The sequence below is a fragment of the Acinonyx jubatus genome, chromosome F2, assembly GCF_027475565.1.
Source record: "Acinonyx jubatus isolate Ajub_Pintada_27869175 chromosome F2, VMU_Ajub_asm_v1.0, whole genome shotgun sequence".
Lineage (NCBI taxonomy): Eukaryota > Metazoa > Chordata > Mammalia > Carnivora > Felidae > Acinonyx > Acinonyx jubatus.
This window is the reverse complement of record NC_069394.1, coordinates 2819455-2836462: the sequence shown is the minus strand read 5'-3', so window position 1 is coordinate 2836462 and position 17008 is coordinate 2819455. Positions and strand designations below refer to the sequence as shown.

General features: G+C 60.4%; 1 protein-coding gene across 7 annotated transcripts in view; it reads left to right on the top strand.

The window, feature by feature from the left end:
• The window catches only part of DENND3 (DENN domain containing 3), a 49655-nt gene that overhangs the window by 24641 nt on the left and 8006 nt on the right, over positions 1-17008 (top strand). For 6 of the 7 annotated variants that reach the window (XR_003421527.2, XR_003421526.2, XR_008292873.1 and 3 more), the window contains exons 13-18: positions 1755-2276; positions 7214-7473; positions 8105-8275; positions 9405-9534; positions 12454-12561; positions 15492-15631. Coding sequence is in view for 4 of the 7 variants with exons in the window: in XM_027063798.2 (XP_026919599.1) it covers positions 1755-2276; positions 7214-7473; positions 8105-8275; positions 9405-9534; positions 12454-12561; positions 15492-15631 (1331 nt within the window). In the remaining 3 variants the exon portion in view is untranslated. The remainder of the gene's footprint in view (positions 1-1754; positions 2277-7213; positions 7474-8104; positions 8276-9404; positions 9535-12453; positions 12562-15491; positions 15632-17008) is intronic. The other variant, XM_027063799.2, reaches the window with a different exon arrangement.

The window sequence follows — 17008 nt, the reverse complement described above, 5'->3', positions numbered from 1 at the left end:
GTGGTGACCCGGCCTGCGCGCGGTCACGTGTCCCCCGTCCCCGGGGCCGACGGTGTGACCCGGCCCGTGTGGTGATGAGTCCCCCGTCCCCGTGGCAGGGGATGGGTTTTGTGGGTGGGTGTTTTTTTTTTTTTTTTTTTTTTTTTTTTAGCAGTTTACTTGTTTGAAGTATTTGTTTTGCAAAGCGCACTCATTCTGGAAGATGGTTTCTTGCCCGAATTTTCCGCTCCCCAGTTGCACTGCTATCATGGCAGTTCCACACGGTTGGGGGACTTCCACGTACGTGCTCGCCCGCGTGTCTGTGCGCGTACACGCGTGTGCGTACAGAATACACGCTTACACATATGCACGCCTGACGGTCATGACTGTTGGGCCCCGGTGAGCGCCACGCCCCCTCCAGATCCGGGGGACGCGAGGGACCCGGCGCCCCCACCCCCGTGGCACGGGGCTCCTGGGAAAACAGATGAACGCGTAACATCGGGGCGCGTGCTGTCACGGCACGAAGGGAGCAGCGTCGGGGACGGGAAGGGGGCCCGGGTGCGGAAGCCACGTTCCAGCAGAGACGGGAGTGGCTGGCGAGGCCGGGCCGTCCCGGTGACGTGTTCCGGGCGGAGGGACAGCAAGAGCCCGTCGGTGCCGAGAGAGGCCGCGGCTCCGTCTCCGAGGCAGGCCGTGCACGGCCGCCGGCGTCAGCTGGGCTTTTGGCGGGGTGTAAGCTGCCACAGGCCACGTGTGCGAGCCCGTGTCTTCCTCCGCGTCAGGAGGTGCCACGTACGCCTCGGCTCTTCACGCTCAGGGCTGCTCTCCACGCGGTTCCGGGAGAGGCTGGGTGAGGCCAGGCGCCGTGAGCCACGGGGGCCCTGCCGGCCCCTCCCGATGCGTGTGCCGCACGCCCAGCTGGCGTCGGGGGGCGGGGGCGTGTGTTTAAGTGGAAAGTCCTCAGTGACAGCGAAGCATTCCGGAGGCGCCTGCTGGTCTGAGTCCCCTCGCGGCGGCTTCCTGGCTGTGAGAGCGCGGGCAGGGTACGTCACCCCTCTGGGCCCGTGGTTCCTCCTGCGGAAAACCCGGTGACGCTTCTCACCCCTGGCCGTGCTCCCTCTGCTGCGGGAAGGTGTTCCGGCCTCTGAACCTTCACCTGGAGCCCCCCTACCCTTCCTGGCTCCTCCCCGTCCTGCAGGCTTCGTGGCCGAGACCCCACCTCCCCGGGGTGAGCGGGCTCCCTGCGGGACTGGCCTTGCCTCGGCCCCGGTGCCACCTGTGAGGCCCTTAGGTGACATCTGGTGAAGCAACTGGTGTGAGACACAGCTGGATTAGGCCTGGCTCTGGCGTTTAGCAGCTGTGTACCCGGAACAAGGGGGGCCTCAGCTTACACGTCTGTAAGACGGGGGCGAGGACGGTGGCCACCGCACAGAGTTGCCACCGAGGCAAAGGAAACAGTCGCACGGGGCCTAGTGCTGCCTGGCTGTGCGTCTTGGCTCAGGTTGTCAGTCGGGCCCTCCGATAAAGACTGTCTACCAAAGCTTTGACTTAGCGCTGAAGTCTCAGCGGATGAAAGTGTTCCGTGTTCCCAGGGTGCCGTGGATGCAGAGTGGGAGCCCCTCGTTCGGCTCAGGGGTACGTGGAGCTTTCTGGAAGAGGCACGAGGGTTCTTGCTTTACGTTGTACCCGAGGCCCAGGAACGACCTGGACAGGATGGCAGGGACACGACTGTTTCGGGCTCTGCTGATGACCTGCTCCTTCTCTCTTCGCTCTAGTTCCGAGTGTGACCCCCAAGGCGACGTGTTCCTTCAAGGTCCCGGAGATCCACTTCCCGCTGGTGAGCCAGTGCGTTCAGGCCTACTACTCCGACTGCGTGGGCCTGCTGAGCAAGGCCATGAGCCTGCTGGCCCCCGACAACTCCGTGCTGCTAGCCAGGTACTTCTATCTCCGGGGGGCCGTCCACCTGATGCAGGGGCAGCTGCTGGACGCCCTCTTGGATTTCCAGAGCCTGTACAAGACAGACATAAGGATCTTCCCGGCCGATCTCGTCCGGAGGACGGTGGAGTCCATGTCGGGCCCCGAGCGCGCCCAGGCCGAGCGGGTGCCCCAGCTGCGACGCCTCATCAGCGAGGTCGTGGACAAGCCCGGGGAGGCCCCCAAGCCGGACGACCGCGTGAAAAACTTCGAGCTGCCGAAGAAGCACATGCAGCTGGACGACTTCGTGAAGAGGGTCCAGGAGTCGGGCATCGTGAAGGACACCAACATCATAAACCGATTGTTCGAGGCGTTGACTGTAGGTAAGAGGATGGCCGCGGCCTGGATTTAAACACGCCAGGACGGTCCGCTCACAGTGCTGTGACCCCGTGGGGTGAGGCCTCTTCCCCATCTGGGCACCTACAGGACCAGGAGGGGCTGGCCTGTCCCTGATCTTTGGGGGTAGGGCAGTGTGACTGGAGAGCCGGCCACCCCCGCAGGGTCCCCCCGTCCCGGGGAACCGCTCACCGTGTGCGATTCTGCCATCAGTGGGAACCCTGCACGCATGCCCGGTGATGCAGACGGTGTGGCGTCGTCCCCCCTTCCGGGAGCGCTGCCTTGTCCACGCTGACCGCAGCTGTCCGTTCTGTCTTTCCCTCCTTAGAGGGACCTGTCCCCAGCTGGAGCCTTCCTGTCTGACCACGTTCTTGCGTGTTTACTGGGAACACGCGTGTTTGAAAGCGGGACCTGGGCTTTGTGTGGTTTTCAAGGACGGGTGACTTGTGTCCTGCTGTGTCAGTCTGCAGCGTGTTTCCAGAACTTTCCAGAACTTTCCTGCGTTGGCGTGCACGTGTTACTTGAGCGCCCGGCGGCCGTGTCGCAGGAATAGAGCGCGGGGCCCTTGTCTGTCTGGCCGTCGGGTGGCATCCTGTCGTTTTACTTTTCCAAATACGGACATGGTGAGCGTCACCGTGCCTGGTTCCTGATGTGGCTGTGGACGGGTCTCCCCAGGGTGTGTGGAGAAGCCCGGGCCGCACCCCCCGAGACCCCCACCGCCCACCTCCCGGGCAGCACCGGGGTCAGACTCAGATGTTCTGCTGGCTGGAGGAACGTTCGCTAGGGAGCCATCCCGGTGCCTTCTTTATCCATCTCTGTTTCCGTACCAGGCGCTCCTTGTTCCCTCACGGTGTGGGAGCACCTCGGGCCCCCGCCCCCACGCAGGCCCGGCAGCTTCTCCTCCTGGTCTCGTGGGGGGGCCTCCGCGGGCAGGCACGTTGGAGCCATCTCGCTGGGCACGCAGGAGACACCTGCGGGGTGACCGCCCGGGGGGTGGGGGGCGGTGAGCCGTGACCGGGGGAGACAGGTGCTCGCGGAGAGCCCTGAGCAGCAGTGCTCGGGGGCCCCCGTGACTCAGCGCCTCTCCAGGGACACCCTGCCCCTTCCCTTTGCGGGGCCGTCACGAGGACGCCAGGGCCAGCCCGGTCAGCTGCCAGGCCTGAACACAGGGGCGCGCGGCCACTGGGGGCTCTTTCTCTCGGGGAGCGAGGCGTCCAGAGCGCCCGGCGGCTCCTCGATGTCACCGTGCAGCACCTGCACGTGGCCGTGTTGCTTCACGGCACGTGACAGCGATGGCCTGGGCAGCACTGTTCTCCGGGCGGGAGGAAGAGGGTCCATCTCCCCAGCTGTCACCGCCTCTGGCCAGCAGCGTGTCCCTGCGCGTAGCCGCCTGGGAAGCATGGTTTGGTGGCTGGACGCGTGGAGAGCGTCTGGTGTTCCCAGACTTATGCTGCAGGGATATGGAGGACGGCTGGGGGGGGGGGGGGAGCGTCAGCAGATGTGGGCCACGCCGATGGGGGTGTCGGTGGCCCTGTTGTCACCTTGGTTCCATTCACGTGGCGAAACAGCCCATTTAACCGTCCTGGTTCTGGGATGTGTGAGGGACTGTGGGGCAGCACTAAGAGTGTGTTTTTGCTTAACGACCCATGCGTTAGAAAAGCTTATTGGGGCGCCTGGGTGGCTCAGTCGGTTAAGCGTCCGACTTCGGCTCAGGTCATGATCTCGCAGTCCGTGAGTTCAAGCCCCGCGTCGGGCTCTGTGCCGACAGCTCAGAGCCTGGAGCCTGCTTCCGATTCTGTGTCTCCCTCACTCTCTGCCCCTCCCCTGTTCATGCTCTGTCTCTCTCTCTCTCTCTGTCAAAAATAAATAAACGTTAGGGGTGCATGGGTGGCTCAGTCGGTTAAGCGTCAGACTTCAGCTCAGGTCACGATCTCGCGGTCCATGAGTTCGAGCCCCGTGTCGGGCTCTGGGCTGATGGCTCAGAGCCTGGAGCCTGCTTCCGATTCTGTGTCTCCCTCTCTGTCTCTGCCCCTCTCCCGTTCATGCTCTGTCTCTCTCTGTCTCAAAAATAAATAAACGTAAATAAATAAATAAATAAATAAATACGTTAAAAAAAAAAAAAAAAGAAAAGCTTTATTAAGTCCGAGCTGGATGTTGCTGTCTTGGAATGAACTCGTGCAGTGTAACGATACATCTGAGACTTTGTTTAGGTTGTTGTCACTATTTTATCGTTCGACTTTAGTAGACGTTTCCAGTGTGGTGTTCATACTGCAAGACCAGTAACTTCCACACCGCAGCAGCTGCTCCTGAGGGGCCCGGGGCAGGGAGGCTGATGTGTGCCGCCTTCAGCTCGGCTGTGCGGGAGCTTGGGCTCCGGCGGCCGCCTCCACCGGGAGATGCATGTGGGTGAGGGCACAGGAGTGAGCAGTTGGCACTTCTGTGCGGAACTGGAGACAGAGAACGCGTGATCTGTTGCGTGGGTGCGTGCAGTAGCCACAGGAGCTCGTGGCGGCCGGGGTGTGCACGGTGGGTGTGCGTGGAGTTCACAGATGTGCGCGGCAGCCAGGGTGTGAGCGTCCAGTGGTGCCACGGCCCTGGAGGGCATGGTGTCCAAGGAGAGTTGGAGCTGCCTCGGCTCTCTGCCCTCCGGCGGTCGGGGTTCCGGAGTCTGTCGTGGAGCCCTGGCGCCACGTCTGTCCGCGAGAGGAAGCCGTTCCGGGTTCTGGTGACGCGCACTTTGTGCCGCGTGGCCCAGCGACTCGGCTGGGGCCCGGACAGCAGGAAGATGTGTCCTGAGTGATGGAAGGAAGAGGGCCCTTGGCCCCAGGCTCCCGAGGTTCAGGAGTCTTTCGTAAAGTAATGGGTTCCTTGCTCAGCTGCTTGCACTCAATGTTTTCTGATGTGCAGTGAGAACAGCAAATGCGTCTGATGACGGTGCTCAGAAGCAGCGGGCAGTGTAGACCCATGTGTCCCAGAGGCGGCCGCACTGAGCCTGCAGCGGAAGCAGGACCGTGGGCAGTTTTGCACGGTCGGCAGCCACGGCCCAGGCAGAGACCTCCAGCCCCCGGCCGCCTGGGGACACGTGGGTACCTTGTGGTTCGTTTGCTTCAGTGATGTCTTTTTTGAAAATTACACGAGCACGTACAGATCCCTGCTGTCTTGTTGTCTGGATCCAGTGGCTATAAGATTTTGAACACATACGTGAGTGGTACCAACCCTCGTGGGCCGATCGGAAAATAGCGATGAGCAAAGGGAAGAACAGTCAGCCCGGGCAGAGCCCTGCCTCCCGGCGGCGTTGGTCTCCTGAATATTCCGGCGCCCGCACCTCGCGGGGGTGTGAGGGTCTGACGTTCCAGGTCTCGGTTCCGGTGACATCAGCAGTTCTCAGTGTGTGCCGGGGCCTGGACCGCCCCTCCCCCGCCCCGTCCACCGTGATCTCAGATTCCCCGGGGACCGTCACCCTGACGCTGTTACAGAGCCGGAGAGGGACGTGGTTGTGCGGGGGCTCTCACGCTTGCCCACGTCTTTTGTCCACTTCAGATCAGGCCCCCGGCGGGGCCGGCCAGGGAGGACACGTTCCCTGCGCTCCCGAGTGGGGCATCGGCAGGAGGCACGGTGGCCAACACACAAGGCCGGTGGCATCAGCCTGGCCACGGGTCCCGGCCCCACGCTGACCTCTGCCAGCGAGGGCTCTCCTCCCATGCCTCAGTTTCCTGATTTGTGAACGGCCTGAGACCAGTGCCTGCCTCCCGAGGTGGCCGGAAGGATAAAACGGGAGGTGGGACACGGCAAGTGCCATTAAGCGCGGCCCTGCCGTGGAGGGATGGGCGTGCGGCCCGGCAGCTGCCCGGCCAAATGACTGCCTTCTCAGGGACGGGAGCGCGTGAGACGTTTCAGCCGGGTCTTGAAGCACACGTAGGAGTTTTCTGTTCCGAGCACCCTGGAGCAGTGTGTGCAGACAGGGCCCCTTTGGGGAAATAGGCGGGTATGACTGGGACGTGGGGGCAGGAAGGGGAGGAGGGGCCCAAGCCCGGAGGAACTTGGGGCCTGGCGTAGGCGAGGAACGCCGGAGTGTTTGAACAAGAGACACGGAGCTGCTCCTCACGCCGTAGGGTGTGCTGGACGCCCAGGGAAGCAGGCCACGAGGCCGGGGGCAGCTCTGGAGGCAGGGCCTGTGGCAGCTCGTGCCTCTGCAGGGCGCGAGGGCAGAGGGGAACGTGCAGGTCCAGGATGCGGCGCCGGGGCCGAACGCAGCGGGGCAGGAACAGCCCCAGGAACACCTCAGGATGAGAACGGACCCGGCCTCTTAGCAGCCGGGGTGGAGTGGGGGTGGGGGGCCCCATTTCCACCCTGCAGAGAAGCAAGCACCCTCCTTTGACAGCTTAGAGTCACAGCCCCAGCCCCCGGAGCTGGGCTCCAGACTCGGGTCTCTCTCTGCCTCCGGAGCCCGTGAACGGTGGACATTCGGAAAGGTTACTACGTCACTTGAGTTCATCTTGGTTACGAATCATCAAATGTATCTGCTCACGTGACTGAGATGGGGCTGGCTTCAGGCCAGGCTCGATCCTGTGGTGTGGGCGCATCACCAAGGACCCGGTCTCTTTGTGTTCGTTTCGTCTGAGGACCGGCTCCCCCAGGCCCCGGGATAGCTGCCGCCAGTTCTAGTGGTGACCCGGGCTTTGCCACCCGAAGAAGGGCGTCCCGAGAGTTGCTGTGACCACCTGGCAGGCCCCATCCCTGGGCTGGGGGGCTGGAGAGGGCGATGGGCCGCCTTAGCAAGGGCGCTGGGGCTTGGAGACCTGCGTGCCCGCGCCACCTGCTGCCCGGTGTGGGTAGTGCACGGCTTCTTAAGGGGAAGTCAAAGTCCTGGCCGCACTCGCCTTCGCGGAGTGGCCCTGAGATCTCTTTTCTTTACCAAACAAAGGACACCAGAAACAGATTGACCCGGAAACATTCAAAGATTTCTACAACTGCTGGAAGGAGGCCGAGGCGGAGGCCCAGGAGGTCAGTCTGCCTTCGTCGGTGATGGAACACCTGGATAAGAACGAGTGTGTCTACAAGCTGTCGAGCTCGGTCAAGACAAATCGCGGCGTGGGCAAGATCGCCATGACCCAGAAGCGCCTGTTCCTCCTAACCGAAGGAAGGCCGGGCTACGTGGAGATCTCCACCTTCAGGGACATAGAGGTGAGAGCGCGGCCCGCCAGCCCCTGCTGTTTGCTAGCTGGGAGTGCCCCTTGGTCGTAAAGGTGGTCGCCTCCCCCACGGGGACGCTCAGTGGCGCTCTTCTGACGTCTCACGTGTATTTTCGAGAGGCTCGTGACACGTGTTGATCCCGCTCCCGAACCGTCCCGCGCCAGGAGAGGCAGCCGTGGTGGGTGCTGGCCGTGGGCCCCGCCTCTGTCTGTCCTCCAGCCGCCACCTGCCTCCACAGACTTCCTCCCGGAATGGCAGGGAATGAGAAGCTCGTAAGGAGGCAGAACGGACCACGTGTGAACCTGCAGACGAGTCCCTTCGTGTGCACGTGTAATGTGCTGACAGGTCACGCCTGTGGCTCGCGAGCTCTCAGACGCCAGCCTCCGGTCACCTCAGGGCCTCCCCGCTCCGCTCCTGCCCTGTCCCAGCTCTGCCCCCCTCCCCGCCCCCAGGCCGACCTTCAGCCGGCAGGTGCCCTCAGCCCTGAGCACAGGGACAGGACAGCAGGGACCTTCCAGCCGCCACTCTGTAATGTCCGCTCCACTGGCTCCCCTCCCTGACCCCAGCGTTCCTGGGAGAGGACATCTCACTGACCAGCCTCTTCTCTTTTCTGCCTCCTTAGGAAGTCAGAAGTACCACAGTAGCCTTTCTGCTTCTGCGAATACCCACTTTGAAGATTAAGACGGCATCCAAGAAAGAAGTCTTTGAAGCTAATCTTAAGACGGAGTGTGACGTGTGGCACTTGATGGTGAAGGAGATGTGGGCCGGGAAGAAGCTGGCCGATGACCACAAGGTCCGGGGATGGGCCGCCTGCTCCTCGCACGGTGGTGTTAACGCCCAGGGGCTCAGGCGCGGTCCCGGGAGCACTGGTTGGGTCGGATGCTGTGGTTCGCGTGACCCGGCGACTGGCCAGTGTGGAGGGGCCGCCGTGGAGGGGCCGGGGCTGGACGTAGGTCCGAGTCGGGTCTTCCGGGCACGCCTTGCTCCTGACGACCCCCCCCCCCCCCCGCCACTTCTCAGGACTAGGGTCTTGGCAGGGGGCACGTGGAACCCCCCCGCCCCCCCAACCCCCGCAGACTTAGCTTTACAGCCCAGGGAGTTTTGTGTTTTCACTTACTTTGGGCCAGATTGGTAGCTTTGCTCACACCGAGGTAGGACTTCAGGGTCACGAAGAACAGCACAGACAGAGGCACAGACGGAGGACACACGGGGACAAGAGGCCTGTGCTGTGTAGATGGCAGGAAAGGACAGGAAAACCACAACGCAGTGGGCAGAGATGAACGGGGCCGTGGAGGGGCCGCAGGGGGCGGCACAGCCCACGATCGTCACGGGGACTGCGGGCGCCCCCCCTAGAGCAGACCGTCCATGAGGGGGGCGCTGCCCTCTGTGAGAGAAGCTCCCAGGCACCGGGGGGGTGGGGGGCCGAGACCGTGAACACGGAGGGAGTCTTTCTGTCTGCGGCAGGAAGGAGGGCCGGGTCCGTTCTGAGGTTGTAACGCTCTGACTTTCGGACCAGCCGTCTGATTTTATGCCCACTGGTTTATTTGGCACAGACCGGTACAAACTGAAGCCCGTGGGCCATGGCTGTCTCTCTGAGGAAGGTTTTATGGGCGTACGTCCACACCCACTCGTTTATGACAGCCTGTGGCTGCTTTCCAGCTGCAGCACCGAGCCAAGTGGTTGTGACAGAGGCTGGAAGGCCCACAGCGGCCGGGCCCTTCACGGCAGGCGATTGCCGGCCCCCGGGGTAAACGAGCAGTGTCTGTCGCACCTGAGAGGCAGAAAGGGGTGCCACATCAGACCCAAATCCGAACTGTTCCCGTCGCCTTGAAACAACAACGCGTCTTCAGAAGTGTCGTCTTGCGTAACGTCACAAAGTCAGTGATTTCCGTGACCGTTGACGTGAGCGTGTTTCTCTGCAGGACCCTCAGTACATCCAGCAGGCGCTGACCCACGTCTTGCTGATGGACGCCGTTGTTGGCACGCTGCAGTCGCCTGGTGCCATTTACGCTGCCTCCAAGTTATCTTACTTCGATAAGATGCGGAACGAAAGTAAGACAAGCGCGCATCCGGCGGGGTCCTGGGGTCCTGGGGTCCTGAACGTGCCTTGAGTAGTCTTACCTGCTTGACGTTAGGGCCGATCCCTAATTTCTCACCCTGTCCTCTCATGCAACTTGTGAGTTTACTTCTGAGCACCACACATTCTCCTGCTTTCCCGCTGTCGCTTAACAGCTCACCCGGGAGCTCCTTGCCTAGCGGGACCCACGGAGGCTCTTCCCAGTTTGCTCCCTGAACGGGGTTCCACTGGACACCGGGTGGGCATTGCCATGGTTCTTAGTTGCACCGGCCGGGTGAGTGGGGTGGAGCGGAGCAGGAGGCCCTCCAGTGGCTCCTGGGGCTGGCGGAATCCTCTGTGGTCGGGGACACGCCCCCGGGGAGCCGTAGGCACCCCAGCGCGTGGTCCCTTTTGCTGACCGGTGCCCGGAGGCCCCCAGAAGTACAGATCTGCTCCCCCAAGTCCCCCTGATTTGGTGAGTTTCTCCAGGTAGGAAGTCTCTGATCACCTGTATGTAGGTGTGAATCTGGCTCTCACTTTCTGGAAGCCATTCAGGGTGTGGTGGTGGACTGTTTTTGGGGGGGTCACGGGTGGGGAGTAGATTTTTGAAGTCTAGGAAACAGCTGGTGGGTAAGAATAACTGTCGTTTGAGTTACTTCTGTTTCGTTTCAACTTTTAAATGACCTAGAACGGTCTCGTGATTCATATAAAGGAGAGACTGTAATTGACCACTTTACTACATGCATAGTTGCCGCGGGCCAAGTCAGCCACAGCATAGAATTCACATGAAAACAGATGAACAAAGTAGGGATGTTTTTAAATGATCTTTAGTCCCGTTTGTGTGCAGTTTTTGTTTTTGTTTTTAAGTTTACGATGAGAGAGACAGAGAGTGAGCAGGGGAGAGGCAGACAGAGAGGGAGAGAGAATCCCGAGCAGGTTCCGTGCCGTCAGCACAGAGCCCGACGCGAGGCTCGAACTCACGAGCTGTGAGATCGTGACCAGAGCCAAAGACAGACACTCGACCAGCTGAGCCCCCCAGGCACCCCTGCACCTTACTCACTTGAAGCGCACATCTCTGGTTTCACGGTATTCACGGTCCAGTTTCGGCACAGTGAATTTTAGAACGTCTTCGGCACCCCAAAAGGAAGCCCCGTAACATTTAGCAGCCACCAGCCCCTGGGCCACCACTGACGTGCTTCTGTCTGGATTCGCCTGTCCCGGGCACATCACGTACACGTGTCCTTTCACGAGTGGCTTCTCTCATTTACCACAGCGTTTTCAGAGGGTATCCACATAGCAGGTGCCAGGATTTCCCTCCTTTTTGTGGCTGAATAATATTCCACTGTGTGGATGGACCGCTGTGTTCATTTGTGATCAAGCTGACTGGGTTTTCTGCACCATCGGGCTCTTACAAATGCTGCTGTCGTGAACATTCATGTACAGATTTCGTTTGCATGTGTGGTCCCATCCCCTGTGTGCAAGCTGGAGAGTCCGGATTTCTTGTTTGTTTTTTAAAAATTTGTTTATCATGAGAGAGAGAGGCAGAACCTGAGCAGAGGATGGGTGGAAAGAGGGGGGAGAGAGGGTCCCAAGCAGGCTCCACGCTGTCAGCACAGAGCCTGACGCGGGGCTCAGTCTCAGAACTGTGAGATCACGGCCTGAGCTGAAATCGAGAGTCCGACACTTAACCGACTGAGCCACCCGGGCGTCCTGAGACTGCTTTTTAAATGTTGCAAAACCGGGAAAAACAATCTCACTTTGGCACCTTTTATTCTGCCACGTCCATCACTGTGAGATCTCTGATGCTTCCTGGTTCCAGAAACCAATCTCCATGTCCCAGAACCGCCCCCCCCCCCCACTCCGCTTTCCCCCTCCTCCATCCCGGAAACAACCCAACCACCCCTGTGTCCCAGGACATCCCCCTCTCCCCAACGTGTCCGGAAACTCCCCCCTCTCCCTCCCCTCCTGTGTCCCAGAACCCCCCTCCTCCCTCTCCCCCTCCCCTCGTGTCCCGGCCCCCACCCCCTCAGTGACCCGGACCCCCTTTCCTGGGAGCAGTCGGGGTGCTCTGGTCCCCACGAGAGCCGCAGGAGCGACTGGAAGCAGATGTGGTCGCTCGCTGTGGTTTTTCATTGGGAACAGAATCAAACCCCACACTTCAGGTGTTTATGTCACTCCAACCTCGTGCCGAGTCTTCGTCAAGAGTTTCCGCAAAAGCCTCTGACTCCTTTACAGACGGTGGCACGCCATCGCCACGGGGGCACCCAGCACGTGCCAGCTCGCTCGGCGCCAGCCCGTCCCCCGTGACCGGGTTGTCCGGGCTCGGGGTCCCTTGTGCAAAGCTCGATGAGGCGCAGGCAGCCATCCCGGGCTCCAGTTAAGAGCCTGCGGTCCCCTCACGACGGAGGGTCTAGGAATTACACGTCACGACGCCCTGCACCCCACCCCTGGGAGGGGGCGCTACCGGCATCTCCCGGTGAGGCCGGCGATGCTGCCGGAGAGCCCGCGGTGTGCGGGCCGGTCCCCACGGCAGCCGCGGCTGCGGCCCGAGATGTCCACGGCGCCCAGGCCCAGAGGCCGCTTGGTTTTGTCTTGGGAACGTTCAGTCGCCGAGCCATGTTTTCAGTCGGGTCTCTGCTGGGTGACTCATAGTGGCTGAGGGTGGGCAGAGGCCAGATCGCGCGGCCTCCTGGCCGGGAGGGGAGCTATGTCGCTGTCCCGCCCCTGGCGGGCACACAGACGAGCGCGAGAGCGAGGGGCCGCCCGGAGGCGGAGGCTCTAGTGCCCGTTTCCCCGCCTACGACGCCCTCCCCCAAAACCGACATCCAGAGACCGCCGAGGGTCTGGGCTGTGGGACGACAGCGGTTTCACCAGTCTCGCCGAGTCGCGACACTAACCGAGCGCTTGCGTTTCAGTGCCCGCGGCGGTCCCCAAGACGACCTCGGAGACCCTCAAGCACAAGATAAACCCTTCGGCGGGAGAGACCGTGCCGCACGCCGTGGACGTCTTGCTCTACACGCCCGGTAGGAGGCCTGCCCTCGCTCGGGGCTGCTCTGTGTCCGGCACTTTGGGGTCAGCCCTGAAGTGGGGGGACGGGACGCAACAGGGCGAGCGGGGACCAGGCGGCTGTCTGTCCAGTTGTTCGGGTGAGGCCCTGGGCGACGAGGCGAAGCCGGGCGGCTGCTTGTGCCCTCCGCCTCGGGAAGGCCAGGCCCCAGGGAGCCACGGCGACCCCACCGGGGCGAGCGCCCCAGAGAGACTCCGCTCCCATGTGGTCGCTCGTTGTGGTCGCTCCGCTCCAGCTAGCCATGCCTCACGTGGCGCAGCACTTTGCAGTTTAGAAAGCGCCTCCACTCACGTCCTTTCTTTTGGGGGCGTTTAACCTGGGCCTGCTTCCACTGTGATGAAGGACTGCGCCCAGGGTCTCGCGTTAGAGATTGCAGGCGTGTTTCCCTTGCCCGTCCGAATGCCTGACAACACAGTTCCCCTTCATGTGGCGAGGCTGTGGCCCTGCGTCTGGCAGACCTCCCGGCCGAGGCGCAACGGAGGACGGACGAGAATCCGTGCCGCGAGGGGCCTCAGCCTGAACACAGACCGCCGTCGTGTCACAGGCGCAAAACCGTCGAAAATGCTCTGGCTTAAGTCTGACTTGGAAAGCGCTGTGGGGCGGGCCGCTCTGAGGGCGCAACGTGTTGGAGAGCAAAGGACTTCGTGCTGGGCAGAAAAGAACCTGTGGTCTGGCGCTTTGCTTCAGCTCGTCGTGGCGTGAGCTGAGCGACAGGGAGCATCACGGATGTGCTCTCCTGTCCCCTTCGCCCTTTGCGGTTATGGCTCCACAGCTGTCTCCCAGCCCACCCGGTTCCCAAGGGCAGATGGCAGCTCGGCGGCAAAGCAGTTTCCCAGCACGAGAGGACAGTTTATCTCGTCACTGGGTGTCCTGAAGACCCAGCAAGGGGACACATTGAGCGCGGAGGAGGACAGAGCGTGGTTGGACCTCGGGGCCCTGGAGACTTACCAGGTTCATCCGGTCGAGGCTCCGTGTTGGCTGTAACACTGCAGACCAGTGGGACGGGTTTTTTTGTTTTTGTTTTTTAAATGTTCCTTTACTTTTGAGAGAGAGGGAGACACAGCATCTGAACCAGGCTCCAGGCTCTGAGCTGTCGGCACAGAGCCTGATGCAGGACCCACGAACCGTGAGATCATGACCGGAGCCAGAGTCAGACGCTCAGCCGACTGAGCCACCCAGGCGCCCGAGACAGTTTTTATTGTGGTGTTTGGATAAATGAGTATTTTTAGAGTTAAGTCGGTTTCCTGTAAATCAGAACCGACTGGACTGTGGGCTTCCTGTCACGATGGGCTAGCTGGTTCAGACCAGCCGTCCCTCCCAGAACATCTAGAAGGGCCAAAGCACAAAACGACCACGGAGAATGGTGGAGCCCCTTCTTCCTGTGGAGCGACTGCCAGTTCTGTAAGCGGCATCTCAGAAGCGAGGAAGTGAGCAGAGCTGTGGCCAGTGCCGAGGGGCTGGAGGGACAAAACTGGTCAGGACCCGTCGAGAAGGGGACTACTGGTAAACCCTTTAGCGGTGGCTCCGGACCCCTCTGGTTACCCAAGCGCTAAGGAGCCAGCCCTCTGGCCTCGAAGCATCCTGGTCCCTGGTGAGACTGAACAGTGTAGGGTGGTATCTCCCCAAGGGGGCCAGCGGAACGAATACCCCAGGAAGAGTGACACCTTCGTGTCTCCTTGACGTGTGACAGAGGTGATACGACAGAGCAGGGGTTTGAGGGAAGGACTGTCTTTACCATATGTGACGTCAGGGATGTCGCATATCACGTGGAAAACACGAAGCTTGACCGCATGACAGATCACACAGTCGGTTCCAGGTGGATGGAAACCTACGCGCGAAAGCCACTGACGAACATAAACGAAGACAGCACCCAGCTTCTAGCAGAGAACAGAGAAGAGCATGTTCGTGACCTTGGGGTAGAGAAGGAGACTGTACGTCCACGCGAGCCGTGAAGGAAGAGACTGGTGGAGTTCGCTACTGAGATGATGGAATTGTAAACAGACACTTTGGAGGGAGCGAACCAGGTGGTCGCAGAGTGGGAGGGGCGCTGGCAAGGGCTCGGGTCAAGGGTGGGCACAGAGTGGCTGCACATCCGGGAGAGGAGCACAACCCAGCTCAGGGATGGGCAAGAGACCCGGGGTGCCAGGGGGGAGGGGGAGGCTCCGTTGGTTGCGCGCCCGACGCTTGACTTCAGCTCAGGTCATGATCCCAGGGTCGTGGGATCGAGCCCCACGTCAGGCTCTGCTCTGACAGCAAGAAGCCTGCTTGGGATCCTCGCTCTGCTCGCTCTCTGCCCCTCCCCTGCTTACGTACACGCACGCTTGCTCACTCCCTCGCTCTCAAACATCTTTACGACACGAGCGAGAGAGGTAATACCTCACCACGGAGGACAGCCCCCACGTGGCCGCTTAAAGGCCGCAGCCTCACGAGCAGTTAGGGAAATGCAAAGACAGGACAGTCAAAAACCCAAAAGCTTCTTGCCCTCAGTACGGCCATCGGAGGGCCCGCCCCACCGGGTGCCGGTGAGGATGTGGGGCCGGAGGCGGCGGCTCCTGTCCCGGCTCTCCACGCCGCACCCCCTTCCCGCTCTCCACGCCTGGCGCACCCCTGCTGCTCCTCTGCCCCCTGCCTGGGACCCCCTTCTTCAGCGACGGCCCTGCCCGGCCCTGCCGACTGCGGCTCTCTGGCTCTCCGGGCGGAGCCGGCTCCCTCCCGAGACTTCAGGCTCCAAAGCTCGTGCTCTCTTCCTGTCTGGGGCACCCGGCGTGGGCCTGGCCCTCGGCAGGTACTCGGGCAGCGCCGGTGCCCGAGTGATGGCACCAGTCACGTGCACGTGCATCCAAGGGTTTCCCTTTGAAAACGTCTTTGGGTTGTTTACTTCTTCAGGGCATCTAGACCCGGCAGAAAAAGTTGAAGACGCTCACCCCAAATTATGGTGTGCTCTAAGTGAGGGCAAAGTGATCGTGTTTGACGCTTCCTCCTGGACGATTCACCAGCACTGCTTCCGAGTGGGCACTTCTAAGCTGGTGAGTAAGCACGGCACTGTGCCGGCCGGCACTTTTCCAGACAAAGCTGCGATTCTGCAAAGACGGAGAAGTCCACCTGGGCCCGGCAGTGGGACAGGGTATCCCACAGCATCACTCCGTATTGTCAATAGCAGGTCTTTAGGTTTTTTTGAGAGAGAGACAAGGCATGTGTGAGTGGGGGATGGGGCAGAGGGAGGGAGAGACAAAGAGGATCTTCAGCAGAGCCCAGTGCAGGGCTCGATCCCACGACCCTGGGGTCATGACCTGAGCCGAAATCGAGTCAGACACGCAACCAACTGAGCGTCCCGAGAACCCCCGTTTTTATTCTAAGTTTAATTTTTTCATTGTGATTCTTAGTTATGTGCGTTTCAAAGACTTTTTAAGGAATAGAATAACTTAAAATCCTAGTTACAATCAAATCGAAAGGCCGCCTTGTGAGGCCATCTTTGCTGTCCCCAGTCAGGGCACGTAACAAGTAAAGCAGTAAATTCTCCCAGTTACATACGTGAAAACACTGTCCTCGTCTCACCGAGATTTTCTTTGCTGTTGAACACAAAGAAACTTGGGTAATTATCTCAAGAAAGTGCTCCCACCTCTGGACGTTGCAGTTCAGAGCAGGCCACCTGAGGTATCTTTGGGCCGCGAAAGAAAGACATTTTACTAAAATTATACCAGTTCTCAGGGAGATGCCTCAAAAGAAAGGGCTTTTTCCAAATGATCATTTCTGAAATTAGTAAGCGGGCTTCCTTTTCTAATTTATGGGGCTATTTGTCGGTAAAATTAAAGCTAGCAGTTTTTTAGAAACTCTTTCTTCGGACTTCAAGAGGAGGAGCAATGAACCACCGTCCACACTCACTGTGCCTGGGGTCAGATCTGGTCTCACCCCGTCCACCACGATGCCAGGTTTACTCGGAAGCCTACTTGTATTTGGAAATCTGCGTTCGGTTGCCCGGAGAGGGTTGCACGTGTCACGGATGAACACAGGAGAGACCGTCCTCAAGTGGAAAGTGAAGCGGCTCGGGAAACTGCAAGTCAGGAAGGCGTCAGGAACGCCTTTGAGTGACGTGGTTGGATGGGTTGAGATGCTCGCATAAGCACAGCTCTGTTTCACGTGTTTCTGCGACCTGTGGGTCTCTCCAGTGTGTCAGTCCTCAATTTCTAATTTCCAAGTCTCCAAAAACAGGGCACCCGGGTGGCTCAGTGGGTTCAGCGTCTGACTTCAGCTCAGGTCACGATCTCAAGGTTCATGAGTTTGAGCCCCACATTGGTCTCTGCTGTCAGCACAGAGCCCACTTCGAATCCTCTGTCCCCGTCTCCCTCTGCTCCTTCCCCTCTCAAAAAGAAATGAGCATTTTTTTTTAATAAGTTATACAGGGG